Genomic DNA, 25,538 nt, shown 5'->3' on the forward strand with positions numbered 1-25,538 from the left:
AGTGGGAAGTAGAAGTAATCGTTCTGGCCTAGAGCTCTAGACAGATGCTGAAATAGGGAATATTCCCCTTCACAGTTACAGCCGCCTGTGCGAACTGCACCTTCCAGGTGGAGAGAGGAAACGTGCAGTGTTGGGCAGAGTTCACCCGATCTCAGGGAACTGTGGTTTCCAACTAGGGGAGCCCCGTAGCACCTAGGAAAGTCAGGGTGGGCTTCCTCGAAGAGTTGACAGCTGAGGGAGCTGTTTCAGAAGGAGGAAAGGTACCAGGCCCCAAAGAGGACCCATTTGGGGAGAGCTTCTTACGGGCCCAACACCCCGAAGGCCCCTAGTGCCGCCGCTGTCCCTGGTCCTGAGGTCTGGTCTCCGGGCCTGGCCTGGCAGTCACGCTTCTCCCAAGGGGCAGCTGGGCCCAGCCCTGGAGCCAGCCCGTGCAGGACGCCACACCAGACCGTGGAAGGGTTACCGGGAAGCGAAGCACCACCGCCAAGGCCGGATGGCCTCCACGGGGGAGGGAAGCCAGGCTGACCCAGGATCCAAGGCACTTCCATCTGCCCACGGCGGACGGGCCCTATCCGACCAAATGCCTAGCTTTTATTAGGGGGTATTCTCTATTCTGATAAAAAATACCTCCCATGGTTTGTCCCTGGCTTCTTTGATTTAGAGGATTCTATCTGCATTTCTGTGGGAGCACGCTGGGGGAAGAGGTGCAGGGCCTGGAGCAGGTGAGAGGAGAGAAGGGATGCACAGACCAGAGCAGGTTGAAGGGGCGTTAAACGCAGGATCCGGACTAGGCGGATGGCGGGGTGCGGGGACGGGAGGTGGACTGCGGGGAGGTGCCGGCGTCTGTGCCGGCAGGGGAGGGTGTGGGGAGCGGAGTCCTGAGAGGTGGAGGCGGCCTGGTCCGGGCGGTGCCGCGCCGAGGACCCACGCGGCGGATGTGGGGGAAGTGCGTGGACTCCGGGAGGTGGGCGGTAACTCGTTCCACGGCATCCCCCTCCCCCGACCTCCCCAACCCACCACGGGAAGGCCGGTTTCCGCTCGGCAGCCGCCTCGGAGGGGCAGGAAGCCGCGCGTTCTTCTGCGGGAACCCCCTCCCCGGCCCCGCCCCGCTCCGCTCCGCCTCCGGCCTCCGGCTCGGGCTCCGCGGGGCGGGGGGCGCGGGGCGGGGCGCGGGCCGAGCTGCGGCCGCTCTGGACATGTCGGGCCCGCGCGCCGGCTTCTACCGGCAGGAGCTGAACAAGACGGTGTGGGAGGTGCCGCAGCGGCTGCAAGGGCTGCGCCCGGTGGGCTCGGGCGCCTACGGCTCCGTCTGGTAGGGGCGGGACGGGGCAAGGGCGGGGGCACTGAGCGCGCGCCCCCTCCCCGCCCGTGCGGGGTTCCCGGCGTGGGGAGGGGCTCGCCCTGCCTCCGCCCCCGGGCCTTACGCAGATCCGAGGAATGAATGGGGGGTGGGGGCGTGAGGGAAACTTTCCTACCCGAGCCTCTCCCCGGCGGGAGAGGGGTCGTCCTCCCGCCCCTCCAACCCGGAGCGTCCCCCTCCAGGCCCGAATCCTGCGGCGTCACAGCTGGCGAAAGGGCGGGCAGGTCTCCCGGGCCCCCTGATGTCTGAGCATGCATCTGGGATGCCCCCGGTCAAGGGCCAGGCAGCCCTGGGCTCTGGCAGATACCCCCGCCCCAGGGTGGGTAGTTCTGTTTGAAAAGGAAGAGCCCAGATTGGGGGGTGGGGGGCAAAACCCCTCACCTAAAAACGACCTCAAGCTCCCCCGTGGGTCCAGTCCACTGCCCCATTTTCCAAGGGATCTCAGACTCGGAATGGCGCTTAGGCCTGATCAGAGACGCCTACCATCCCCCCCTAGGGGGCGTCTGCACCCCACCCCATTTTTGCCCCAACCAAGAGAGCTCACACCGCAGCCTGCAGTTAGGCCCTGAAGCCCAGACAGGAGGGAGGGTGGGGCCGGGGGAGGCCTCTGGACCTGGTGGAGTGGAGGCTGGAGGGGGCTTTGGGTGGCAAGGGGCTTGCGGACAGTCCAGGTTGCAGTTGCAGTGTTGACAGTGAGCCTGATTGTGGGTGTGGATGTTGAGAGGTGCCCCCCCAGAACCCAGAACCTGTGAAGTGCCAGGTGACTGCGGGGGTCATGGGTGTGGGGAGGCAGGGCCCCTGGGGGCAGGGTGTTGCTCCAGGATCCTGCAGAAGGTTAGGAGTGGGACTTCTCAGACCCCCTTCCAAGGCCCAGCACTGGAGCCTGGAGCAGGGGTTTGGGGTCCCCTGGGCCTCAGATCTCACTCTGCCACTGTCCAGCCATCAGGAACCTTAGGCCATTCCAGCCATTCCAGCCACAGGCCTCTATCTTCATCTCTAAGACCACAAGGGCAGGAAGAGGGTGTGGGCCAATGTGTGAGTGGTCCCTGGGGGATCTGACAGAGCCCTTGCTGGAAGTGCTTTCTGGGAACTCATAGGGACAGTCAGGCTCCCCAGGGGAGGTCTCTCTCCACCACTTAGCTCTGCAGGGCCCCCATGGCGGTGATGGACCCCCTCCCTCCTCTGATGTCTGAGGAAGCTGATGACCCGGTGCCAATTCCCACAGTCCTTTGTTGACTGCAGACACAAAAGGATCTGCTGCACGCGCGCGCTCACACACACACACACAAATGCGCGTGCACGCACCCCGTGAAGAGCCACTCCCCTACTTCCCACCCCAGCAGTGACTTGGATGGGGGAGGGGCTTTCCTCCACCACTGCCTGGGCCCATGAGCACCCCAGGTCCTGCGGGAGCTGCTCCCTGGGCTGCGTGGGCATGGGAGGTGGACTGAGGCTCCACTCACTCTGGAGGGAGGCTGGATCCTGGAGACGGGAGATGAAGTGGGAGGGAAGCGGGGAGCAGCAGCCAGAAGGAACACTGGGCGAAGGCATCCCTTCCCGAGGGGCAGTGGGGCCACTGGACGACCAGGCCACTTGTGTTTGAGGATGATGCCCGTGAGTGTGGCATCTCCTGTGAAGAGTAGCTGGGTGGGGGGCTTGCAGGTCTGGACCTCAGGCGAGTGGGGTTGCACGAGGAGAAATGTTCTGTGGGTGCAGGCACCACCCTCTGCTGGGTATTTCCTGCGTCCAGTTTCTCATTGTGAAAAATAATGATGCAATAAACCCCTTTGGTCAGGTTTTCCTCCATATTTTGAATATTTGGGGGCTTTGGAGGTGACTCTGGAACCCCCTCAGGGGGCCTCCCAGACCCCCTGGCCTATGGGGCAGCTGGAGGACTGCCTGCTGTCCGCCGCTGGCTGTTTCCCTGGCCTGTTATTTCCACCCTGAGCTGGGGGCAAGAGTCACTGGGGCCAGGAGACAGGAGAAATCCAGGTCCTGCCCTGGGCTCCCAGGTGGGCTGGGAAGGCTGGGGGTCAGAGGGCGGGGTGGAGGGTGAACTGACTCTGGAGGAAGGTGCAGGACTCCAGGAGGGAGAGGAGAGGCTTGGAGGGAGTGTTCAGACCGCCTCCTGGTGCCGGAGGCCTTCTGGCCTGTGGGGACCGCGCGAAGGAGGCTGGGCCTCACAGGCCGCCTTGCAGCTCGGCCTACGACACGCGGCTGCGCCAGAGGGTGGCGGTGAAGAAGCTGTCGCGCCCCTTCCAGTCGCTCATCCACGCGCGGAGGACGTACCGCGAGCTGCGGCTGCTCAAGCACCTGAAGCACGAGAACGTGAGCTGGGGGTGGCCGGGCCGGGGGTGGGGCGCCCGCGGGCCGCCGAGCCCTGACTCCCCTCTGCACCCAGGTCATTGGGCTGCTGGACGTGTTCACGCCGGCCACCTCCCTCGAGGACTTCAGCGAAGTGTGAGCGGCCGTGGCGGGGAGGGCGCGGGGTCGGGGTGGGGACTCTGTGCTGATCCCTGCTGCTACCCAGGTACCTGGTGACCACGCTCATGGGCGCCGACCTGAACAACATCGTCAAGTGCCAGGCGCTGAGCGACGAGCACGTGCAGTTCCTCGTGTACCAGCTGCTGCGCGGGCTGAAGGTGGGCGCGGAAGCGGGGGGCGGGCGGGGGCGCAGGGGGCAGAGCCTGACGCCCCCGCCGTCTCCCCCTCGCAGTACATCCACTCGGCGGGGATCATCCACCGGGTAGGTGCCGCGCGCGAGGTGGGGGCGTGGGGCTCCTGCGGCGGCGGCGGCTTTGCCTGCGCTCACGCCGCGGCGCCCGCCCCGCAGGACCTGAAGCCCAGCAACTTGGCTGTGAACGAGGACTGCGAGCTGCGGGTGAGCCGCTGGGGCGGGGCTGGCGGGTCGGCCGGCGGGGAGGCGGAGACGCGGAGGCGCTGACAAGCCTGGGGGTGCCTCCAGATCCTGGACTTTGGGCTCGCGCGCCAGGCGGACGAGGAGATGACTGGCTACGTGGCCACGCGCTGGTACCGGGCCCCTGAGATCATGCTGAACTGGATGCACTACAACCAGACAGGTGATGTCAGCCCGTGTGGGGCAGCCCCGTGGGGCCGGTGGGCCTGGGGAGGGGGGTGGGGCTGGGACCCAGAGGCCAAGGACCTTGGGGGACAGGCCAGGTGTGGGACCTGCGTTCACAAACAGACCTTCAGAAAGGCAGAGCACGGTGGGTCCTGGGCTGACGCTTCCCCCCGCCCAGGGTTGTGTCTAGAGAGGAGGGGCTGCTGGCTTTGGGCCTGAGCGTGAGCGCGGGGCCGCTGGGCTGGCGCAGTGAAGCCAGCCCCCAGCTCTCTGAGGAGGGCCTTGGGGTGGGCAGACTGATGGAGACGCCTCCTCCCACAGTGGACATCTGGTCTGTGGGCTGCATCATGGCCGAGCTGCTCCAGGGAAAGGCCCTTTTCCCAGGAAATGACTGTATCCTTGGCGCAGGTTAGGAGTGAGCCAGGGTCTCCTGCTGCGGGGTGGGGGTCGAGGGGGGTGGGCTCTGGCCCTTTCTGGCTAGTCTTGCCCCCTCTGCCCCACACCGTGTCACCTTGGGCTCACTCCTGTCCCCAGCGGCAGGAGAGCAGGTTCTGGGCAGTGACCCAAGGTCTGGGGTTTGGGGTCCCCGGGAGAGTCCATGCTTGGCCGTTGGGCATTTCCTGAGCCAGGCAGACATCGACCAGCTGAAGCGCATCATGGAGGTGGTGGGCACACCCAGCCCTGAGGTTCTGGCAAAGATATCGTCAGAACATGTGAGTCATTGATCGCCCCCTCTGCTGACCAACCACTCCCCTGCCCGCACTCTGGAGGAAGGGGTGCTGTGGGAATAGATGGGGCACCACAGGGGGAGCATGGGTCACAGTGGAATAGACCCCAAGGCAGGCGCTGACCCCTTCAGGGGGAAACAGGTGAACTGGGGAGACATTCCAGGCGTGAGGGACAGTGAGGGTAAAACCTTGGCACCTGCAGTGTCCTGGCCGTGGACAGTGGAGTGGCACCAGGCCTGGGACCTGCAGGCATGTAGGGCCAGGCAAGGTGCTGGAGCCACCAGATCCAAAGCGGGGAGGTCTCTGGTCCGCACATGTCCTTGCCCAGGCCTGCTGGAGTGACTGAGTCTGGGGGCTTCTCCTGGCAAGCCTCTGCCTGGCTTAGGGCCACGGGAGGCAGGCGTTGAACAGCCCCCTCAGGCCCTTCCCCTCTGCTCCTAGGCCCGGACCTACATCCAGTCCCTGCCCCACATGCCCCAGAAGGACCTCAGGAGCATCTTCCATGGAGCCAACCCCCTGGGTGAGGATGGGCCCTAGGTCAGGGCTGGGCTCCATGTCTAGCCCTGGCTGTGGAGCTGACCACCCCTGCACCCCGCCCCTCTGCAGCTGTGGACCTCCTGGGAAGGATGCTGGTGCTGGACAGTGACCAGAGGGTCAGTGCAGCCGAGGCCCTGGCCCATGCCTACTTCAGCCAGTACCATGACCCCGAGGATGAGCCCGAGGCTGAGCCCTACGACGAAAGCGTTGAGGCCAAGGAGCGCACGGTGGAGGAGTGGAAGGGTGGGCCTGAGGGCTGCGTCCCCCAGAGGCTGAGCGCTGCCTGTTTTCTGCAGGAAGTGCTCCAGTTCCTCTTGAGAGTGGTCTGAGCAAGGCAACAACACGGCCCCCCAGCCCCACTCTAGCGGGGGGCAGGTAGAGCTGGGGTTGGGTGTGTCCAGCAGAGGCTTGGGGGCAGCACGGGGCAGGCCCAGGAAGGAGCCCATGGGCCGAGGCCGCTCTCAGAGGGTGGTGGGCCTGGGCTGCTGATGGCCTGAGCTCACCCTTCCTCCTCTCCTCGCAGAGCTCACCTACCAGGAGGTCCTCAGCTTCAAGCCCCCAGAGCCACCGCAGCCGCCTGGCAGCCTGGACATTAAGCAGTGAGGGGAATGCGGCTCGCCAGCTGCACTCGGACCCGAGGAGGGGCCTGAGCCCGCCTGCCCTCCTGCCTCAGCCTGCCAGACTCCCACGAGGGGCACCTCCCAACACCACTGCGGCCAGCAGCGCCCACCCCTGGCCTGGGACCCTTGTCTACACGCCACTCCTTGTGGGAAGCCTGCACGTGTGTGAGCCACGGGTGTAGGAGTCTGGATAGAGCATGCTGGACTTCCTTGGTCCTCCTACCCCCTCCCAGCAACCTGGGTCTCCTTTGGGACCTCGCTATGGGGGACCTGGGTGCCATAAGAGCTCCCCCCTGGGGAGTGTGTCTGTTTCCCGATCTCCTGGGTTGCAGAGGGCTGTCTGTGGGGGGCAGTGCCTTGGGGCCGGAGCCTCCTGGAGACAAAGGAAGGGGTCTCGATGGTCAGAGCTGCTCAGCCTGGAAGTGGGGGGCTACCCTGGAAAGTGCTGTGACTCAAAGGATCTTCCATGGGGGTGGCAGAGTGGGGACAGCTGCCTGGAGCCACATGTTCACCTATGCTGGGTGGCACATATGTGCTCCTGGAATTCACATGTCAAAGCAGATGCAGACGCATGTGAACCTGAGGGCACCTGAGGGCCAGTGGCCGTGACAAGCAGGAGGCCCAAGTTGGGGTGGCTCTACTGTTGCCTCCCCTCCCCTCAGTTCCTGGTGTGGGTGGGGAGGGGGCATTGCTGAGACCCTGCTGGGCAGCATGCAAGGGGCTCAGGTGGCCATGGGCAGCCATGTGAGCAAAAGCCCCCTGCTCCTTGGGTTTGAGGGCTGCAGCAGGGTTCTGAGGCATGAGGGCACCGTGCCAGCTGGGGGGCTGGCAGGCACAGGGGCCTCCAGCCTTGAGGACACACATGCCGATGTGGACCCGGATCCTGGACCTTGGCCCAGAGCTGATGAAGACATCTCTGCCCACTCTACCTCTGCCCACCCTCTGGCCCTGCAGCCAGGCGCTGGGGTGCTCAAGTCTGTGGCTCAGCCCTTGTCCTCTTCCCGCCTTCCAGAGTGGAGCTGACCTAGCGACCTCTGGGACAGGGCCCTGCTCCAGGCGTGTGAGAGGTGTGGGTCCTCCATCAAGGGGCGTCTGTCAGGTGGTGACCTCTCACCTCGCAGGACCAGGGAGGTCTGAATGCTAAGTGCCTGCCCCAGGGTTTCGCAATAAAGTTCCCCTCTCACTCGGCTTGTGTCTCCAGCTCTAGATTCTGCTCCCACGCTGCCCCCACTGCCTGGAGAGCGTGGCCATATCCCCCTGGTCCCTGGTCAGAGCAGCCACCTTCACCCTCCCTGCTCCCTGAGGGCCAGTGGGATCTGAGGTGGACAGGGCGTGGTGTCCACCAGCAGTCAACCCGCTGCCCTCAGAGGTTCATTGGGCGGGGGATCTGGCCCAGACCCAGACCTGCCCCTTCACTCAGTGGTCGGGGAGGACACGGGTCGGGGGTGTTGAGGTCTCTGGGAGCAAAGGCCTGCCCTTCCCAGGGTCAGGGAGACAGCTTTCCTTTCCCTCCTGGTTAAGGGGAAAGAGGGCTGCTTCAGCCTCGGGACCCACACTGAGCTACTAGCCCCTGCCGCTCTCTGCAGCTCAGGCTGGGAAGGCAGGGTATCCCCAGGATGGGGACCTTCTATGCCTTTGCCCTAGGCCCTGGGGGTGGGGTGGGGATCATCTGGGAGCTGGGCTTGCAGAGGCCTGGTCAGTGTGGGTGCTGGTCCTCAGGTCTTGGAGAACCCCTGGAGACCTGGCTGGGCCAAGTCCTGTGGGGGTGGGGGTGGGGGATGGGAGCAGAACTGAGACATGCCCCATTTGGGAATCTGGCCTGATGCAGGACCCTTCTGGACCTCTGGACCCCATCACAGGGAGTAAGGGGGCCAGCTGGGGGCTTCCTGGAGGAGACAGGTGGAGTGCCACAGGTGGCCCAGGGCATGAAGGGCACGGGGATGGGCGGTTGTGGCTCCGGTGACAGCAGGCTGCCCCCAGTGACAAGCCTGCAACTCCTGAGCACCCCGATCAGATCACCGAGCAGCCCAGCTGTAAAGCTGCTCTGGCCAGGCCGGAGCTGCTGAGCTGCTGATTCATGGTGCAGGGCACAGAGGGCGGGGCAGGGGGCCCTGGGGATCTTATTACCCCACTCTCAGGTCTGGGTCTCGGGGCTGGGGGCTCTGTCGTCCAGCGGCATCTGGTCCAGGATGGGGCCAGACCCCTGAAATGATGATGCCCCCACCTAAGGGTAAGGGGGCACCCACCGAGAGAGCCCCAGTAGGGCCCCCCTTCACCCCTGGGGTCAGGCACACCTCCCTGGAGAGTGGAGAGGTTTGGGCTGGGCTTTGAAGAGCAAACCTGAGGGCCTCAGCTGAGCAGGGGTGGGACAGGCAGAGGGACGTGCAAATCTCTGGGGCAGTCTCCACCCAGACGGCTGCAGTGAGGAAGAGCCTTCAGAGCACAGGGGCCCAGGGGGACCTACAAGACCCACCTTCTCTGCTTCCGGCTTGGTAGGCAGCCTGAGTTTGGGAGACAGAATCAACTTCTTCACTGGGAAAGGGGCATGGAGGCAAGATAGTGGCCGGGGAACCCCGTGCTGGGGGGTGGGTGGGTCAGCCCCAGGGTGAGGGGCGTCCTGGAGGGGTGGGGAGTTGGAAGTGGGCGGGACTGGTGGACAGTGATTTGCGGTTGCGGGTAGCAGTCGACAAGCTCAGGCTGCCAGGATGGGCCAGCGCCCTGGGGGCGCGGCCGTGAGGAGGAGGCGCGAGCCCCACGGGGCCCCGCTGACACAGCCTCCACTCGGGTCCGCGTAGTTCATCCCGAGTGCGGAGTGCGGAGTGCGGAGGCGGGCCGGGGGCTCGGGCGCCGCGTCTGGGTTCAGGATGGGACAGAGCTGCGAAGCGGCGCTCCCCTCCCCCCAGCCTCCGGCTTCCCCGGCGGCGGCCGCCGCCTCATGTTTCCGGAGGGGCCGAAGGGCGGAAGGGGCGTCACGTGCGCGCGGCCCGGGGTCCGGTTGGTCCGCCCGCAGGGGAGGGGCCGCGCGCTACCCGGGCGGGGGCTGGGCTCGGGCCGGGGTCGGCGGCTCCGGAGAGCCCGGACGCGAAAGCCGGCAGTGGGGTTCCCCGGCGACGGCGCGGAGCCGGCTCTGCCCGCGCGGTGGCTCGGGGTGCGCGCCAGGGCGTCTCACGGATCCCGGGTACTCGGCCCTCGAGGCGAAGCGCCCGCGGGGTCCGCGGCGCGGGCGGTGCCCGGCCAGCCATGAGCTCTCCGCCGCCCGCCCGCAAGGGCTTTTACCGCCAGGAGGTGACCAAGACGGCCTGGGAGGTGCGCGCCGTGTACCAGGACCTGCAGCCCGTAGGCTCGGGCGCCTATGGCGCCGTGTGGTGAGCACAGGCCGGGCGGGGTGGCCGGGGGCGGGGTGGCCCGGGCCTCCCGCTAAGCGGTGCGCCCCGCAGCTCGGCGGTGGACAGCCGCACGGGCGCCAAGGTGGCCATAAAGAAGCTGTACCGGCCCTTCCAGTCCGAGCTGTTCGCCAAGCGCGCCTACCGCGAGCTGCGCCTGCTCAAGCACATGCGCCATGAGAACGTGAGTCGCGCAGCCCCCAGCTCCAGGCACGGCGTCCATCATCTCACCTCTGCTCATCTCCCTTCTCCCCCCAAATCCTGCCCCGAAGACCCGGTCCCTCCTACCCAGCCCTTGGGCTGCTCCCCTGGGTGGCGGGGCGGGCGGAAGCGAGGGGTCAGGCAGTGTCCCCGGGGGGGGGGTCACAGTGGTGAGGGCTGAGCCCCGCTTCGTCCTAAGAGAGCTGCTTCCCCGGGGTCTAGTCCGCTCCGCCTGGGCCAATCCCGGGAAGGACTTAGCTCTTTGGCTTCTTGCTGGAGCCCCATCTGGCTCCTCGGTCCAGGGTCTGGTCGGGGGACGGCCACTCGCCCAGGCCGAGGGGATCCTCCAGGTCTCACTCCAAACCCTGCCTCCAGCCAGGAGCCCCGAGGTGAGAGGGGACTTAAGGTGGGAGGAGCGGTTTTCCTGGAAGGGGCACTTAGCCTCTCCCGGGCATCCCCCTCCCGCCCCACCCGGCGCCCCTCCTCCAGCCCCTCTCCTGACCCCACTCCGCCTCCCTCCTCCAGCCCCTCTCCTGACCCCACTCTGTCTCCTGAGCCTCAGCAGCCCCTCAGCAGCCGGGTGCCGCCGCCTCCCTCCAGCGCTGCATTTCATAAACCCCTTTTCCTAGAGGAGGCAGGCTCTGAGAGGCTGACGTCCCAGTCCTGCCCCTTCTGCGCCCCCTGCCCCCAGTCTAGGCCGCCCTCTGCGCTGCAGAGGCCCAGAAGTCTCCACCAGCCTGGTGGACCCCCATTTACCTTCCGGGATTCTTGCTGAAACCTCCCGATGCCCGGGCCTCACCTGCCTCCAGGCCCCTCTCTGGATGTCCCACTGTTCTCTCCTCCCGCCGCCCATGTCTCTGGCCGTGGTGGCTGCGTTGGTCATCTAGCTGTTCCTCCACCTCGTGTCCACTCTCACCTCACTCCGGTTTGTCCCCGAATGGCAGCCAGGGGACACATTCAGCATCACACCTATTTAAACTCTTCCGCTGAGATTCCTAGGATCAAAGCAAGCCTTCACTTGGTGTTGAGGGCGTGCTTGGGTTTTCTTCGGCTTCTCTTGGGCTGTTTCCTGGCCTGGTCCTCGGCCACCTGGCCTCTCTCCCCGTATTCCTCAAGCGCTCCAAGCGTTCTGCCTCCTGCCCGGACACCATTCGCATGGCCTCTGCCAGGTGTCCCCCTGCCAGCACATCCACCTGTCTCTCCAGCCACTCTGATGTGCAGGCCTCCTGGGGTCCCTGGAGGCCCTGTCACCAGAAGCCCCAGGTGCCAGTTGTCCCATTCCCTGTCTGCTGTCCAGCACCCCCGACCAGAGGGCTGCGGGGTGGGGTCTGGCTGCCGGTGTGCTCACAGTGCTGCCTGCCTGGGCCTCTCTGGCGGAGGCACGGTCCCTGGAAGGGCCTGCTAGATACTGGCTGTCCCCACACTGTTCCTGGGTCTTCACTGGGGATAGGAAGAGTGGGAGGAAAGGCCAAGGGTCTGGAGCTCCTTGGATGGCTGGGAGCTGACCTAGACTTGGGGCTGCCCCTCCCCCAAAGGATCCCGGCTGTCACCATCCAAAAATAGTCCTTGTTTATGGGCATGTGTGCCAGGACAGGGTTGAGCTGCCAGTGGGCAGAGCTGGGCCCTGTGGGCAGTGGTGGGGGAGACCAGGACAGCTGCAGGGGCCTTTCCTGCCTAGAGCAGGGTGTGCCCTCAGCTGTGTCTGTGTCCCCAGCCCACCTGGTCCTCTGGCCTCCTCCCCAGGTAATTGGGCTGCTGGATGTGTTCACACCCAATGAGACCCTGGATGATTTCACAGACTTGTGAGTGCCGGCCTGGGGCTGGCCGGGCAGAGCAGGTGGTGTTGGGTGGCTCTTGGGTGTCCACTTCAGGTCTGGGGCTGGCAGGTGGGCCGCTTGAGGCAGGCCTTGCTTTGCAGCCTGGCTGGGGGGTCACGGGCACACTGCCCACCCGCTCACCACACCACAGCCCACCCCCTGCCACACGCTCCAGGGACCCACGGTGCTGGTACCACTGCGTGGATCTGGGCCTCCTCCTCCAGTGCCGGAGGTGTGAGCCTTGTACCTTAGGGTTTGTTAGTGGGTCCCGTGCTCTGGAACCCTGGCGCTAAGGGTGTGGCCTGTAACTGCAGCTGCTGACCTTTGCTGGCGGGCAGGGGGGACCCAGTGCTGCCCTGCGCCTGCCCGGGTGGCCACCCCTGGCCTCACACTGCTGTTGGCCAAGAGCCAGGGGCCTGGCCCAGGAAGGGGGGGTGCAGGACAGGCTCCTCGTTGCCTGGCCTGGCAGAGGTCAAGGGCTCATGCAGGCAGGGTGTCTTGGCAGGGTGCTAAGCACCTCTCCCTGTGTCTCTGTCCATCTGCCCAGCCTGCCCCTCTGACCCAGATGTCCTGCTATCACACCCCTGCCCGCAGGCACTTCCCTCCTTTCTCACGCCCCCTCTGCTGCCCACGAGCCTTGGTCTCCCAGCCCCTAGGCCACCCTAAAGGAGTCCCCAAAGCGCAGTCCCGACCTGCCTGGCATCGCAGGGCCCGGTGGGTGGTAGGAGGGTAGAGCCCAGTGCAGTGCTGTGGGGGGTGGGGACTGGGTGCTGCAGGGTGACAGGCTCTTCCAGGGCCTGAGCCCAGGCCCACGGGCGTGACCCCTGCTGTCCGGCCCCTCCCTGACCCCGCAGTTACCTGGTGATGCCGTTCATGGGCACCGACCTGGGGAAGCTCATGAAGCACGAGAAGCTGAGTGAGGACCGAATCCAGTTCCTCGTCTACCAGATGCTCAAGGGGCTGAAGGTGGGGACATGGGGGTGCCGCCAGAGTGGGTGGGGTCCCCCTAGGTGGGGCCGGGGCTCTGATGTTCCTGCGAACTGACTGCTGCTGACCCCTCTGTGTCCCCACAGTACATCCATGCTGCTGGCGTCATCCACAGGGTGAGTCCTGGCCAAGGTGGACGCTTCCCCTGGCTGTGGGCGCGCGAGGGCTCCACCTTTGGAGCTTCCTGTCTCACCCGCGAGGGGGCACCCTGCCTGCACACAGCCTGGGGACTGTGCACCTCCACCCTTCCTGGAAGGGCTGCAGGGTGGCCCAGCCTAGCCCGACGCTCCCACATTCAGTTGCTGCCCGGGCCCTTGCCCTTGCGCTCTGGTGGGTGGGGCTGCACAGCCACCTTTCTTCTGCCCCCAGGACCTGAAGCCCAGCAACCTGGCCGTGAACGAGGACTGTGAGCTCAAGGTGTGTGTTGTGTTGGCTCGGGGTCTCCCCCGCACCTGTCCATCTGCCCACCAGCCCCTTGGCCCTCAGGCCTGGAGGTGGACTGGCCCAGGCCCAGGCGGAGGGACAGACCACAGCCATCCAGGCAGTGGCCGAGCAGCTGATGGGCAGATGGGCCCTGGGGAGGCACTGGGTGCGGTGGCACAGGGCACACTCCCATAGCTGCTTGAGGGGAAGGGCAGGTGGTGTCCCCAGCTCCCCGTGCCCGAGCCAGGGCAGGGCTGAGCAGGCCTTCCCAAAAGCGCTGGCTAGGGCTGGCGATTCGCAGGGAGTGGAAGTCCAGGGGAAGGAGACCCCCCGAGGGTGCCTGTTCTAAGGGTCGGGGGCAGGCACAGTCGGTTGCGCTGGGTGCACTGGCTGTGGGGAGGAAACCGCAGGGAGGCTGGGGGATACCTGGCTGCGACCTCGGGCCCCAGAGGGTTGGCAGGAGGCCCCGGTGTGCCCAGTCCCCTTGGGGTCTTCTGGACCACGGCTGGCCCACCCACTCCCCAGGGACCGCTTGGCCCCACTTTCTGATTCTGGCTATAGATCCTGGACTTCGGCCTGGCCCGGCAGGCAGATAGCGAGATGACTGGATACGTGGTGACCCGGTGGTACCGGGCGCCTGAGGTCATCTTGAATTGGATGCACTACACACAGACGGGTGAGGGGCTGCCCGGAGACGTGGCACCAGCTTCCTAGGCCGCCCCTGCCCGGGCTGCTCTGCGGGGAGGCTGCTGAGCTGGGCCGGGGCTGGGCAGGGCGTGGTCGGCTAGATGCCTCCTGGGCCCATGCCCTCCTCCACCGCCCCCACTCCTGCGTCTGTGTGTGCCCCCCTCCCCAGCCCACAGAGCCCTGATAGAGGGGCTTCTGTCTCAGTGGACATCTGGTCAGTGGGCTGCATCATGGCTGAGATGATCACAGGGAAGACGCTCTTCAAAGGCAGTGACCGTATCCTACACCTGGAGCTGGGTGCGGGGGAGGCTTACCCTACACCTGCGGGGAGCAGGCCAGGCACACGGCCCAGGCTGGGTGGGCCGTGTGGGTGGGTGAGCTCTGCCCTCTGGCCCCGCACTGTGCTCCTGACCTCAGCCAAGACCTGGACCAGCTGAAGGAGATCATGAAGGTGACGGGGACGCCTCCCGCCGAGTTTGTGCAGAGGCTGCAGAGTGCCGAGGTCACTTGGGGGCCGGGAGTGAGCTGGAGGCCTGGGTCTGGGCCTGGGGGCTGGCGCCTCACCCTTTCTTCCCACACAGGCTCAGAACTACATGAAGGGCCTCCCCGAGCTAGAGAAAAAGGATTTTGCCGCCATCCTGACCAACGCGAGCCCTCTGGGTAGGGTGGGACTGCGGTGGGCACGGGGTCAGTGACGTGGGTACTGGGGCCTGGGACCCTCCCCTCGGCCTGCCTGATCCACCCTTCCCCCAGCCGTGAACCTCCTGGAGAAGATGCTGGTGCTGGATGCGGAGCGGCGGGTGACGGCGGCCAAGGCGCTGACCCACCCCTACTTCGAGTCGCTGCACGACACGGAGGATGAGCCCAAAGCCCAAAAGTACGATGAATCCTTTGATGACGTGGACCGCACGCTGGAAGAGTGGAAGCGTGAGTGGAGGGCTCTGGGCAGGGCCTGTGGCTGGACCCCACCAGCCCCGTGCAGGTGGCCAGGGCTCAGAGTCTTGGGTCCCCCCCACCCTGGGATGCAGCTTAGGTGAGGAACACAGTGGAAGTCAGGGGGCAGCTGGGCTTCCAGGCCAAGGTGACCTGAGCACTTGGCCTCTATCGGCCCCCAGGCCTGCCAGCGTGCCTCCCCACGTCTAGGCCAGAGGCCGGGCTACCCCGGAGACCCTCAGCACCCACTCCCCCAGGCCTCTCTGCTCATACCTCTTGAATCTTCTGGCCTCTGTGCCCCTTTCAGGACCCCTCCTACCTAGACAGCTGCATAGCCCTCGTCCTGCCAGCAGGATCAGGTCCGCTCCAGGCAGTCCATAGCACCTCCCCCTTCCTCACTACCCCTCGCCCGTCCCCTCTAGCCCCACTGAGCACTTCAGACCTTCCTCTGCCTGTGCTCTGCATCTCCAGACTTTGCATTGGCCCGGAGACCGAGGGCCCCTCTCTTCATCTCTGAGGGCTCCTGACACCTGCTTAGCCTGAGGCTGGGCTCAGGGCCGCCTGCCCAGTTCCCGGGCCTCCCTCTGCTGGGGCCCTGACGCCCCATGCTGGAACCGGCCTTGTCTAGCTCCACTCTGGCATGGCAGGCATCTTCTCTCGGTGGCTGCGGGACCCGCCTGGGGGAGCAGGGACGTCTGAGGGCAGCAGTTAGTGCAGACGGAGCTGTGGCACTGGTCGCCACTGTCCTAGACCCCGTCCTGGCTGTGCCTCAGACCTGGGGCCTCGGTCCTGGATGTGGGGGGTAGAGGTGGGGCTGGACGGGTTGTGCTTCTCAAACCACATTCTTCAGGGTCATTGGGGAGCCCCAGCAGCGGCTCTGCCCTTATCTGTGCTGTGTTTTGTGCTTGTAAGTTCTCTGTTGCCAGAAAGGTAACAAGAAAACCGAAAACCATGGGCCACAGGATCCTCTCTGCGGTCTCCGCCACAAACTGTAGTAAGAGCTTTTGCTTTTACTACAGACCATGGTGGACATGTGGTCTGTTTGTGGTTGAGCCCCTGGTCAGGAATGCAAACTCATCACCTCCTGTTTCCCCGGGAAAAGCCAGCTTTACAGCAAGGATCTCTCCACACAAACCTTCCCTGTGTGGATGGGCCCCTGCACCAGGGTTAGATGAGGGCCTGGGAGGCACCCCATGGGGTAGCAATACAACTGTGCTGTGTGCTGGGCAAACCACACAGACCACCTGCTCTAAAGGCACAGTCCTTCCTGAACTGGGCTTGTGGAGTACCAGTGGTCCCCCAAACATGCGTTCCCGTGGCCAGGTGAGCATGGGCACCCTGGGGTAGGTGGAGCGGAACTGTCCTCTTGCAGGCTGGTCAGAGGGGAGGCGGAGCAGCACCCCCTTTCCTTTGGGACGGCTTGCTCTGGGCATGGTTCAGGGAACATGAGCACCGGTGAGGAAGCTGGATGCTGCAGGTAGTTGGTGGGAATTCCACACTCGTTTATTAATTAATTAATTAATTTCTGGATGCATTGGGTCTTCGTTGTTGGGTCTTAGTTGCTGCGCGCGGGCTTTCTCTAGTTGTGGCGAGCAGGGGCTACTCTTCGTTGCAGTGCGAGGGCTTCTCATCGCGGTGGCTTCTCGTTGCAGAGCTTGGGCTCTAGGCGCACGGGCTTCAGTAGTTGTGGCATGTGGGCTCAGTAGTTGTGGCTCGTGGGCTCTAGAGTGCAGGCTCAATAGTTGTGGTGCATGGGCTTAGTTGCTCTGCGGCATGTGGGATCTTCCCGGACCAGCGGTCAAACCCATGTCCCCTGCGTTTGCAGGCAGATTCTCAACCACTGCGCCACCAGGGAAGTCCCCACACTCATTTAAACCTTCATAGATGTTCTGGATCCAGAAGCTGGGGTGTGCCCTGGTGGGACCCTGAGCAACTCCACTCAAGTGAACACATTGGTTTACACTCCTCAGATGTCCTCTGTTCACTGAGGCAGGCTGTGGAGCCAAGGCCACCCTAGGGGCCGTGGGTGTGGGTTACAGGAGCCCTGTCAGGGTGGACAGTCCCTGTGGATGGACACAGGTGGACTTGCACATGTGGGACAAAGGAGCCCCCCTGGTGCCTGGACCCCAGCGGTGATCTCTGACCCTGTTATTTTGGGGGGCGGGCGGGCTCCCTAGTTCAGTGACTAACAGCCTGTGCTCTGGGCCTCCTCTCTCCACCCCCACCCCAAGTGGAACCTCATGGGACTTATCGCTGGTCCCCGCGAGTACCAATGAGCTGGGCCCAGTGCTTCGTCTTGGTCACTGGCGTCCATCCTTGGTGCGCACTGTGGAGCTGTCTTAACAGGTGATGGGCCCGTTCTCCCATGACTCTGTCCCTCTCACCCTGCCCCAGGTGTCACATATAGAGAGGTGCTCAGCTTCAAGCCTCCCCGACAGCTGGGGGCCAAGGTCTCCAAGGAGACGGCCCTGTGAATACCCCTGGGCCCTGGGCCTGGAGGGGAGATCCTGTCTGCCACTGGGACCTTGGCCGGGGCTTGCATCCCAGGAGTCCCCTCGTTCCATGGAGCCTCTTCTGGAAGCCTGTTCCCCTGCTCTCAGAGCCCACCTCAGCCTAACCTTGGAGGAGCACCTGGACTTTCTGGACAGGACGCCCACCTGACCTGGGGGCTGGGCTCTGACCCCTTGAGCAGTGGTCCCCTCCCCCAGGGTGCAGCAGAAGCCTCAGAACCTGTGGGGTGGGATGGGGTTTGGGGTCAAAGCCTAGTCTCTGACCCTGCCTGCTCTGGACTGTGCTGAAAAGGAAGGACGGGAGGGTGCAGAGCGCTGACTCAGGGACCTGTCTCCTGGGGTCGTTGGTGTGGACGCTCCTGCACCACCCCCCTTAGATGTACATGGCCACGTGGTGTGGCCACACGTCTGGAGGAAATAAACCCTTTTGTAGCTCCCACTCCGCTTCACTTCCCAATTCCTGGGCTGGATCTCCACCTTTAGGCTTTTGTATGGAGTAAGGGGGCTGGCCTGGGAGCCTCGGCCCCATCTTGAGCCACTGGGCCTGGGCACCTCCTCCCTCCCAGGTCACAAAGCTGGTGCCCACCTACACTCCCATCCTGTGCCAGTGAGCCCCAAGTCTGGAGCCCCCCATATTTAGGGCTTGGCCCTGCCCCTCTTGTGGGGTGGCCTTCCTCTAAGCTAAGACCCTGGAGCCAGACCCAGGGCAGGGCCTGATGTGGGTGAGGGGGTTAGGGTCCAGCTTGGGTCTCAGTCCCAGGTGTTTGGGCTCCCTGCACTCTCCAAGGCCAGGTTCTTGGGGAGGTGGGGTCACGCTAGACGCCTCGAGGCACCTCAGGTGTCTCTGAGACGTCTGTGCCTTAGCATAAGGGTGGTTTCTGTGCTCTTTTTCCTGCCCCTCCCCCGGCCATGCCCCACCGCCATTGGCGAGCCCGCGGAGCCCTCTGCCGGCCATTCGACGTCTCCGAGGACTGGCAGCTGGGTCAGGGGTCACTCTAGGGCTCCTGCGCCCGCCCTGCCTCCTCCCACATGTCCCCCGGCAGGCCTGCCCAAAGCGGGGCCCGGCCGTCACTCTTCTCCCGGCCTGGGGCTCAGATGGACGCGCCCAGTCGGTCCAGCCGAATAGGTCAGAGGAGTTGCCAGAGTGGATACCTGCCTTCTCTGCCCAGGGGCCCTCCCGCACCTCTGACGGAGCCCCGCCCAGGCCCTCGGCTCTCAGCGATCCAGGCGGGGCGGTCTGGCGCAGGCCCCGCCTTTGCGGCCACGTGCCCAGGACGGCCAACCAGCACGCTGTTTTCCAGCCGCCGTGATTGGCTCAGGGGCGGGCACGTCTTCCCGGAGCCCGCAGGCCGCCGGCTACCCGGCTACCCGCGCCAGCAGGTAGCGTGGCCAGGACGGTGGCGATCCACGCGGGGCTGCTTGCCGCGGGCAGCGGGGCCCTGTCAGGGCCTCCCTCTGCATCCATCCCACCTTGGGGATCGCCTCCGAACAGCCGGAGCGACCAGAGAACGGTACTGGGGCATGCCCACCCCAGGGCCCCACCTCCTAGACTTTAGGACCCCTGCTCACGTCCCGTCTCCAAGAGACCGCCTCCAGGGCTCCGCCTCCAAGACCCGGGACCCCACCCGCGGCGGCCCCGCCTCCAAGATGCCCGCCTTCCCAGACACCCCCCAGGAACCACCCCCGATCCAAGCCCTGCCTCAAAAGGGTCCGCCCGGGCCCCGCCTCCAAGACCAGACCCCGCCCATGTCCCCGTCCCCAAAGACCCGCGGCCCCCCCCCCCCCCGCCCCGGCTCAGTCCCCAGAAATCCCCTCCGTTTGAGGCCGGGGGGTCCCTGTTTCCTCCCCTCTTTGGTCATCTTGTTCTTGGCTGGGCCCGCGCCTCCTCCTTTACTGGCCTCATTCGTTCACTCACTCATTCCTCCCTCGCCCAGACACTCCCTCTGTTGGCCTCCGCCCTGCCTACCCCGACGCGGCGCCGCTCCTGTCCAGCTTCTCTGCCACAACTCTGACCCTCCGACTCGTCCGCTCTTCGGTCAGGGGTCTTCCTGGAGCTTAAATCGGATACTGTCACTCCCTTCTTGAACCTTGGGGGCAGCGCTGCGCTGCGGCCCAGGCCGGGCTAAGCCACGGCCACCGTCCCCGGTCGAGGCTCTCTCCTCCTTGTGGCCTTGCCCCTAAGGACCCTCGGCCTCGCGCTCCTTCCCGCGCAGCTCCTCCCTGAGCCCTTGCCGGAGGCCCTCGGTCAGCGCTGGGCGCGATGGGCTACTGACGCGTCTGACCCGTGGCCTGCGGGGTCAGGGTGGGCCGGGGGGAGGCTTGGGGCGGAGGGGCACGGACCGGCGTGGCTCGGCTCATAGCACGCAGCTGGGGCCGCCGTGACGGTCCGCAGGAGCCTGGGCACACTGGCCCTCCGTCCTCGCACCCGTCCCCTCCGACTTACGCAGGGGCGCCGAGGCCGGCGACCCTCTCCCGGCTCTGGCGAGAGTAGGAGGTGGAGCCTCAGCTGGAGGGAAGGGCGGCGTGGGCCGAGCCCCGAGGGGCCCAGTCTTCGGCCCGCCCCGCTGCATCGGGGCGGGGTTTGGGGCAGCCGGAGGCGGGTCCATGCCAGGTCCTAGTTGGAGGAAGCCGGAAGCTGAGCCCCGCGAGCCACCCTATCGACCGCTGCCCCGCTCTGGCGCCAGCCGGGCCTGGGACCTCCTTCCTGTCCGGGCTCCGCGCCCGCGCCCCCGGCTGTGCTCCAGGCGTTGGGCTGCTCCCTGGGGCTGCCAAGGGGGGCGGGCAGTGCACTCACCTGCCTGTGAGTGGTAGTGTTTGGGTCCTGCCCACCCTGAGTGGCCCAGAGTGACCACGGTCAGGCCATGGGGACCGCACTTGTGTACCACGAGGACATGACAGCTGCCCGGCTGCTCTGGGACGAGTAAGTGGGACCTGGCAGAGGCAGAGGTGGGGGATGAGGAGGGGCTCTGGACTCTGAGCTCTCTGTCCATTCAGCCCCGAGTGCGAGATCGAGTGCCCGGAGCGCCTGACCACAGTCCTGGAGCGCCTGCAGCAGCGTGGCCTGGAGCAAAGGTGTCTGCGGCTGGCAGCCCGGGAGGCCTCAGAGGCGGAACTGGGCCTGGTGCACAGGTCAGACTTGGGGTGGGCATCCTGCCCTTGAAGCCGTGGTCCAGGACCTGGGCCTGCCCCAGCCTGCTGGTGCCTGGCAAACAGAGCCTCCCCCCCAAGCCTCAGTTTCACCTTTGGATGGGTGGATGCGGGAGCAGTGAGGGGGGCAGTCCCACTGGGGGTCCAGGCCCTGTTTCTCCTCTGCCTGCTCCTCCAGGTGACCCTGCCTTGCCTGCCCGACCCTTTGCAGCCCGGAGTATGTGGCCCTGTTGCAGGGGACCCAGGCCTTGGGCACCGGGGAGCTCCAGACCCTGTCTGGACAGTACGATGCCGTTTACTTCCACCCGGTGCGTGCCCTGGGGACACACCCACCCACCCAGTCTCACATCCGGGTACTCGTGCCTGTTCACGGGCAATGTTCCCGTGTGCCAGTGCCCTGCTGGCTGCTGCTGTGGGCACCCGGGACTGGCCTGGCCAGTTCTGCGCAGTGCTTGGTGCTCTGCAGCCTGGCACAGGACTTGGTAGAGCCTGTGAGGGGTAGTGGGCAGGGGGCTTACCTGCATCCCTGCCCTGGCAGAGTACCTACCACTGTGCCCGGCTGGCCGCGGGGGCGGCGCTGCAGCTGGTGGATGCCGTGCTGGCGGGAGCTGTGCGCAACGGACTCGCCCTGGTGAGGTGAGAGCTGCCCCCTGCCCTGGCCGCCCTGACCTGTGGGTGGCCCTGTGAGGACGCAGGATGACCCTGACACGCCCCACACCCCACTCCCACCCCCAGGCCTCCTGGGCACCATAGCCAGAGGGCTGCCGCTAATGGATTCTGCGTGTTCAACAACGTGGCCATAGCGGCCAAACATGCCCAGAGGCAGCACGGGCTGCACAGGTTTGTGCCAGCCTGACTGCAGGGTGAGGCCCAGGCCAGAGGGGAAGGGGGTGGAGGGGGCCTTTGAGGGACCCCACCCAGCTCCTTCCCATCCTGGGCCTGGCTCCTGGCTTGGAGGTGGGAGGCCCTGCCCTCAGTGACCCCAGAGCTGTCTGTCCCCAGGATCCTCATCGTTGACTGGGATGTCCACCATGGCCAGGGCATCCAGTATATCTTTGAGAACGACCCCAGGTAAGCTGGGGGTGGGGACAATACCCTCCCCTGCGACCCTCCCCTGCGACCCTACTTTTCAGGATGAGCACAGCCCGGCCTGGGAAAGTCTGAGGGAGCAGACGTGGCTGTGTGCTCGGTGGGGTGGGGTTAGGCTTCTGCAAGGAGCCCTGGGGCTGAGGGGCCTGCCTTCTGGCCCCGGCTGACTGTCGCAGCGTCCTCTATTTCTCCTGGCACCGCTATGAGCACGGGAGCTTCTGGCCCTATCTCCGAGAGTCAGATGCAGACGCTGTTGGGCAGGGCCCGGGCCTTGGCTTCACTGTCAACCTGCCCTGGAACCAGGTGCTTGCCCCTCACCCCGGGCCCCCCACCCAGAGCCCCTCCCCCAGCCCACATTCCCCCCTCCCCCGAGTGCAAGCCCAGGGCGTCCTGCCACGATCACCCCCAGGGCCCAGGCCCCAGGGGTGAGGACCCCACCGTCCTCCCTGGCAGGGCCAGCACTGATGCCCCTTGGCCACAGGTCGGGATGGGAAATGCTGACTACGTGGCTGCCTTCCTGCACGTGCTGCTGCCTGTGGCCTTCGAGGTGACCGTGTGGGGGGTGGAAGTGGTTTCGGTGGCAGGGGGTGGGGGCAATGCGGTGCCCAGAGTGGAACAGAGCCCCTGGGGTGAGGAGGGTCTCTCCGGAGGGGCCTCCCCTCCGCCTCAGCTCCAGCTTCTTTTCTGCCTCTCCCCACTGGGCCCTGCCTGCAGTTCGACCCTGAGCTGGTCCTAGTCTCCGCGGGATTTGACTCAGCCATCGGGGATCCCGAGGTGAGGGCCTGGCCTGGCTAGGGAGGGCTTCTGGAGTCCTGGGGCCAGGTTCTCATCACACCTGGCTCTGGTTGCAGGGGCAGATGCAGGCCACGCCAGAGTGCTTTGCCCACCTCACGCAGCTGCTGCAGGTGCTCGCTGGTGGCCGGGTCTGTGCTGTGCTGGAGGTGATTGTGGCGAGCTGGGAGGGTGCATGGGCCGGAGGCTGAGATGTGGTTGGAGGGGTCCTGCCTTGTGGGGCAGGGCGTCCTGCCTGGGACCCTGACACCCCTGCCCTTAGTGTCTCTGCCCCCTCCTCATCCCAGGGTGGCTACCACCTGGAGTCACTCTCGCAGTCCGTGTGCATGATGGTGCAAGCGCTGCTGGGCGACCCTGTCCCGCCCCTGTCGGGGCCCATGGTGCCGCATGGCAGGTGCGGGGGGGGGGGGCAGGACGGAGGAGGGTGGGAAGGGCCAGGGGTGGGAGGCCAGGCCTCACTGATCCTGCTTCTCCTCGCAGCGCCCTGGAGTCCATCCAGAGTGTCCGGGCAGCCCAGGCCCCTCACTGGATGAGCCTCCAGCAGCAAGGTCAGCGTGGCCTGGGTCGGCAGGCGGGATGGTGCCGCAGGCTCTCATGCCGTGGCTGTGACACTGAACCACCCCCTAGGTGTGGCCCCTGTACTGAGTCCCAGCCCCCGCTCCCCAGAGGGGAGGCCCTCGCCTCTGCTGCCGCCCCGGGGGCCCGAATTCAAGGCAGCAGCGACCCAGAACGTGGCTGCCCTGAGCTCCCTCCTGGACCAGCTGCGCCTCAGTCCCACGCCCCCTGTACGCACGGCTGTGGCCTTGACTGCGCCAGATGCTGCCCTGGCCCTGCCCTCTGATGTCCTCTGTGAGGAGGGGTCAGCCCCACAGGAGGAGACGCAGGCCTGGGCCAGGTAGGCAGGGTGGGCCTGGGGAGAAGCCCGGGACCATCTCTGCACATGTGCCTGTGTGACTCATCTGTGGTCCGTGTGTCATTCTGTGTCCTTGTGTCCTTCTGGTTTGTCCACCACAGGCCACATGAGGCCCTGGCCCAGGACAGGGCCCTCACTGCACTCGGGAAGGTCCTGTACCTTTTGGACAGGATCCTGGATGGGCAGGTAGGGGCACTGGGGAGGGGCTGGGGGGTGCATGGAGTCAGGGGCAGGGCCCAGGACCTGCCTGCGACAGGTGGCCTGTCCAGGGGAGGGCTGGGTGGTACAGAACCATGTGGACAGGAGCATTGCCTTGTGCCCAGGACCCTTCCCAAAACAGCCCCCAGGGACAGGGTTCAGGAACACCCCCCTCAGTTCCCTCAACGAAATGCTCTTTGGCAGAGAAGTGAAGGGGATGATTTATAGTTTCATGCATCTTATTTTCAGAAATGGAGCAATTTGACCTCAGAGTACACAGGTGACAGCCATGTAGACACGGGCCAAAAGAAGGGACAGATGGGTCTGTATACCTGGTGTGGGAGTTACCCTCTACACCTGTTATTCACTCCACAGGTGAGCAGTGGCATTGCAGTCACCCCAGCCTCTGCTGCAGCTGCCACCCTGGATGTGGCCATTCGGTGTGGCCTGTCCCATGGAGCCCAGAGGTAAGCCTCACATGGCTGGTCTGAGGCTATGAGGCAGGGCCCATGGGCACCCCCTGCCCTGGCTGGTCATGTGGGAATGGCTCTGGGAATGGGCTCCAGGCGGGGTGACTGCAGCTTATCCAGGAACCAACTCTTCCTCCAGGCTGCTTTGTCTGGCTGTGGGGCAGCTGGATCGGCCCCCAGATCTCATGGATGACGGGTATGACTCTCAGGTCACGTGTATGTCCAGTTCTGCAAGTATGTGGGTGGGCACATCACCCTGGACCCCCAGGGGTGACAGGTGGGCAGGGTGTTCTGCAGCTGGAGTTTGGCAGAAGGGCCCCTGGGAGCAATGCTAGGAGGGTCTCCAGCACAGAGGGTCAGCAGTCTTAGCATCCCTGCCGCTGAGCTGTCCTTCTTCTGTCTGGGCTCTCAACGGTGGGCGGCATCTCACACACAAGCTCATGTATCCATATGCTTGCTCTCCCCTGGAAGGAGGAATCTCTGGCTGAATATTGGGGGCAAGGAGGCAGCTGCCCTGTCCATGTTCCACGTCTCTGTGCCACTGCCAGGGGTGAGTGGTGGTGTCACAGGGCAGGGCAGCTGCTGCTCACTGGCATCGGCATGAGGGCCAGACCCCTGGCCTTCACCTGCCGTTCCTGGTGGGACTGTGGGCGTGTCTGCCCACCTGAGATTGGGAGGTGGGGTGGCCTGAGCCAGCTGGAGGGGTGTTCCCTGGATGAGGGGTTGGGCTATGTTGCTGTCCCTCCCATAGACGACCGGAGGGTTTCTGAGCTGTGTCCTGGCCCTGGTGCTGCCCCTGGCCTACAGCTTCCAGCCTGACCTGGTGCTGGTGGCGCTGGGGCCCGCCCATGGCCTGCGGGACCCCCAAGCTGCACTCCTGGCTGCGCTGCTTCGGGGCCCAGCAGGGGGCCGAGTCTTGGCCCTTGTGGATGAGGTGAGTTGGGTGGGGTGGACCTGCTGTGGGGTGGGAGGTGAGGAGAAACCAGCAACTCAGCGCTTCCACCTCTGCTGCTGACTCAGGAATCCACACCCCAGCTTGCGGTGGTCCTGGCCAGGGTGTTGCATGGAGAGGCAGCCCCCAACCTGGGTCCCTTCTCCATGGCCTCCCCAGAGGACGTGCAGTCCCTGGTGCAGCTAAGAGGGCAGCTGGAGCCACGGTGGAAGATGCTGCAGGTGGCCAGTGAGACTGGGGGGCCAGGCTCAGGCTGAATGCTTGGGGCCTTGGGCGACAGCTGCCTTAGAGCTCTGTGGGGAGACGGGCTCACGTCCTGGGGAGTGGGGAGCTGCCCTGAACCAGCGCATAGCCGCGTCAAGCAGTTGTGCACCTCTTCCCAGCTCCTCCTTGAGTGCTGTGACCCGGTAGCTTGAAATCGGCCAGGGTGGGAGTATTTACACCCCAGAAAAGACACTACCAACTAGTCCCCCGAGAGCCTGTTGTTAACCATTCCCCAGCACACCTCTGCGCGAGGCCTCTGTCCTGAGGGCCAGGCTACGGGGCTGCCCAGGACACTGGCTCAGGGGCTCTGTATCCCCCGCCCCAGCGCGGACTCCCCCTCCGGCGACCCGTCTCTGCACGGACGGCCCCTCCCTCGCTCCCTCCCCGCCCAATCAGTAAACGTCGGTTAAGCGAAAGTCTGACTCCGTCTCCCTTATTGAGCCCG

At 65.4% G+C, this 25,538-nt stretch overlaps 3 protein-coding genes across 15 annotated transcripts; all 3 read left to right on the forward strand.

The window, feature by feature from the left end:
- The first annotated feature begins 1,193 nt into the window (after nt 1-1,193).
- Nucleotides 1,194-7,480, forward strand: MAPK11 (mitogen-activated protein kinase 11). Of its 3 annotated transcripts, none has more exons than XM_060112071.1 (12): nt 1,194-1,312; nt 3,559-3,688; nt 3,762-3,820; nt 3,891-4,002; nt 4,077-4,106; nt 4,194-4,241; nt 4,326-4,440; nt 4,764-4,835; nt 5,076-5,155; nt 5,612-5,690; nt 5,777-5,823; nt 6,231-7,480. In XM_060112071.1, the coding sequence occupies exons 1-12, from the start codon at nt 1,197-1,199 to the stop codon at nt 6,507-6,509; spliced, it is 1,167 nt and encodes a 388-aa protein (XP_059968054.1). In that variant the 5' UTR covers nt 1,194-1,196; the 3' UTR covers nt 6,510-7,480. The 3 variants fall into 3 exon arrangements, with proteins under 3 accessions (XP_059968054.1, XP_059968055.1, XP_059968056.1); XM_060112072.1 differs by having other exon boundaries at nt 5,777-5,950; nt 6,231-6,400; XM_060112073.1 differs by lacking the exons at nt 3,559-3,688; nt 3,762-3,820.
- Nucleotides 7,481-8,743: 1,263 nt separating this feature from the next.
- On the forward strand, nt 8,744-17,705 carry MAPK12 (mitogen-activated protein kinase 12). Of its 6 annotated transcripts, XM_060114074.1 has the most exons (13): nt 8,744-8,819; nt 9,595-9,692; nt 9,765-9,894; nt 11,655-11,713; nt 12,583-12,694; nt 12,802-12,831; nt 13,085-13,132; nt 13,700-13,814; nt 14,030-14,101; nt 14,248-14,327; nt 14,407-14,485; nt 14,579-14,752; nt 17,153-17,705. In XM_060114074.1, exons 3-13 carry the CDS (start codon nt 9,880-9,882, stop codon nt 17,230-17,232), a joined length of 864 nt encoding a protein of 287 aa, XP_059970057.1. In that variant the 5' UTR covers nt 8,744-8,819; nt 9,595-9,692; nt 9,765-9,879; the 3' UTR covers nt 17,233-17,705. The 6 variants fall into 6 exon arrangements, with proteins under 6 accessions (XP_059970057.1, XP_059970055.1, XP_059970052.1 ...); XM_060114068.1 differs by lacking the exon at nt 8,744-8,819 and having other exon boundaries at nt 9,024-9,692; XM_060114069.1 differs by lacking the exons at nt 8,744-8,819; nt 12,802-12,831 and having other exon boundaries at nt 9,023-9,692.
- A 1,890-nt stretch (nt 17,706-19,595) lies between these two features.
- Nucleotides 19,596-25,509, forward strand: HDAC10 (histone deacetylase 10). 6 transcript variants are annotated; one of them, XM_060114062.1, is made up of 19 exons: nt 19,596-20,188; nt 20,263-20,397; nt 20,627-20,723; nt 20,954-21,051; nt 21,151-21,255; nt 21,418-21,486; nt 21,681-21,807; nt 21,986-22,051; nt 22,219-22,278; nt 22,356-22,445; nt 22,584-22,690; nt 22,777-22,844; nt 22,924-23,191; nt 23,311-23,395; nt 23,783-23,874; nt 24,017-24,073; nt 24,349-24,427; nt 24,629-24,811; nt 24,898-25,509. In XM_060114062.1, exons 1-19 carry the CDS (start codon nt 20,130-20,132, stop codon nt 25,084-25,086), a joined length of 2,034 nt encoding a protein of 677 aa, XP_059970045.1. In that variant the 5' UTR covers nt 19,596-20,129; the 3' UTR covers nt 25,087-25,509. The 6 variants fall into 6 exon arrangements, with proteins under 6 accessions (XP_059970045.1, XP_059970046.1, XP_059970047.1 ...); XM_060114063.1 differs by having other exon boundaries at nt 22,356-22,409; XM_060114064.1 differs by lacking the exon at nt 21,986-22,051.
- Nucleotides 25,510-25,538: the final 29 nt, after the last annotated feature.

Source organism: Mesoplodon densirostris, chromosome 11 (genome assembly GCF_025265405.1).
Source record: "Mesoplodon densirostris isolate mMesDen1 chromosome 11, mMesDen1 primary haplotype, whole genome shotgun sequence".
NCBI classification, from domain to species: domain Eukaryota; kingdom Metazoa; phylum Chordata; class Mammalia; order Artiodactyla; family Ziphiidae; genus Mesoplodon; species Mesoplodon densirostris.

What these genes read in the sequence shown, in the direction of transcription:
- MAPK11 (XM_060112071.1), top strand. Translation starts at nt 1,197, where the DNA reads ATGTCGGGCCCGCGCGCCGGCTTCTACCGGCAGGAGCTGAACAAGACG. An exon ending in CCTTTTCCCAGGAAATGACT is followed by an intron (nt 4,836 to 5,075) that starts GTATCCTTGGCG and finishes TGAGCCAGGCAG; the next exon opens with ACATCGACCAGCTGAAGCGC. An exon ending in TGCTGGACAGTGACCAGAGG is followed by an intron (nt 5,824 to 6,230) that starts GTCAGTGCAGCC and finishes CTCTCCTCGCAG; the next exon opens with AGCTCACCTACCAGGAGGTC.
- MAPK12 (XM_060114068.1), top strand. Translation starts at nt 9,568, where the DNA reads ATGAGCTCTCCGCCGCCCGCCCGCAAGGGCTTTTACCGCCAGGAGGTG. An exon ending in AGCACATGCGCCATGAGAAC is followed by an intron (nt 9,895 to 11,654) that starts GTGAGTCGCGCA and finishes CCTCCTCCCCAG; the next exon opens with GTAATTGGGCTGCTGGATGT. An exon ending in AGAGGCTGCAGAGTGCCGAG is followed by an intron (nt 14,328 to 14,406) that starts GTCACTTGGGGG and finishes CTTCCCACACAG; the next exon opens with GCTCAGAACTACATGAAGGG.
- HDAC10 (XM_060114062.1), top strand. Translation starts at nt 20,130, where the DNA reads ATGGGGACCGCACTTGTGTACCACGAGGACATGACAGCTGCCCGGCTG. An exon ending in ATCTTTGAGAACGACCCCAG is followed by an intron (nt 21,487 to 21,680) that starts GTAAGCTGGGGG and finishes TGACTGTCGCAG; the next exon opens with CGTCCTCTATTTCTCCTGGC. An exon ending in CCCATGGTGCCGCATGGCAG is followed by an intron (nt 22,691 to 22,776) that starts GTGCGGGGGGGG and finishes TTCTCCTCGCAG; the next exon opens with CGCCCTGGAGTCCATCCAGA.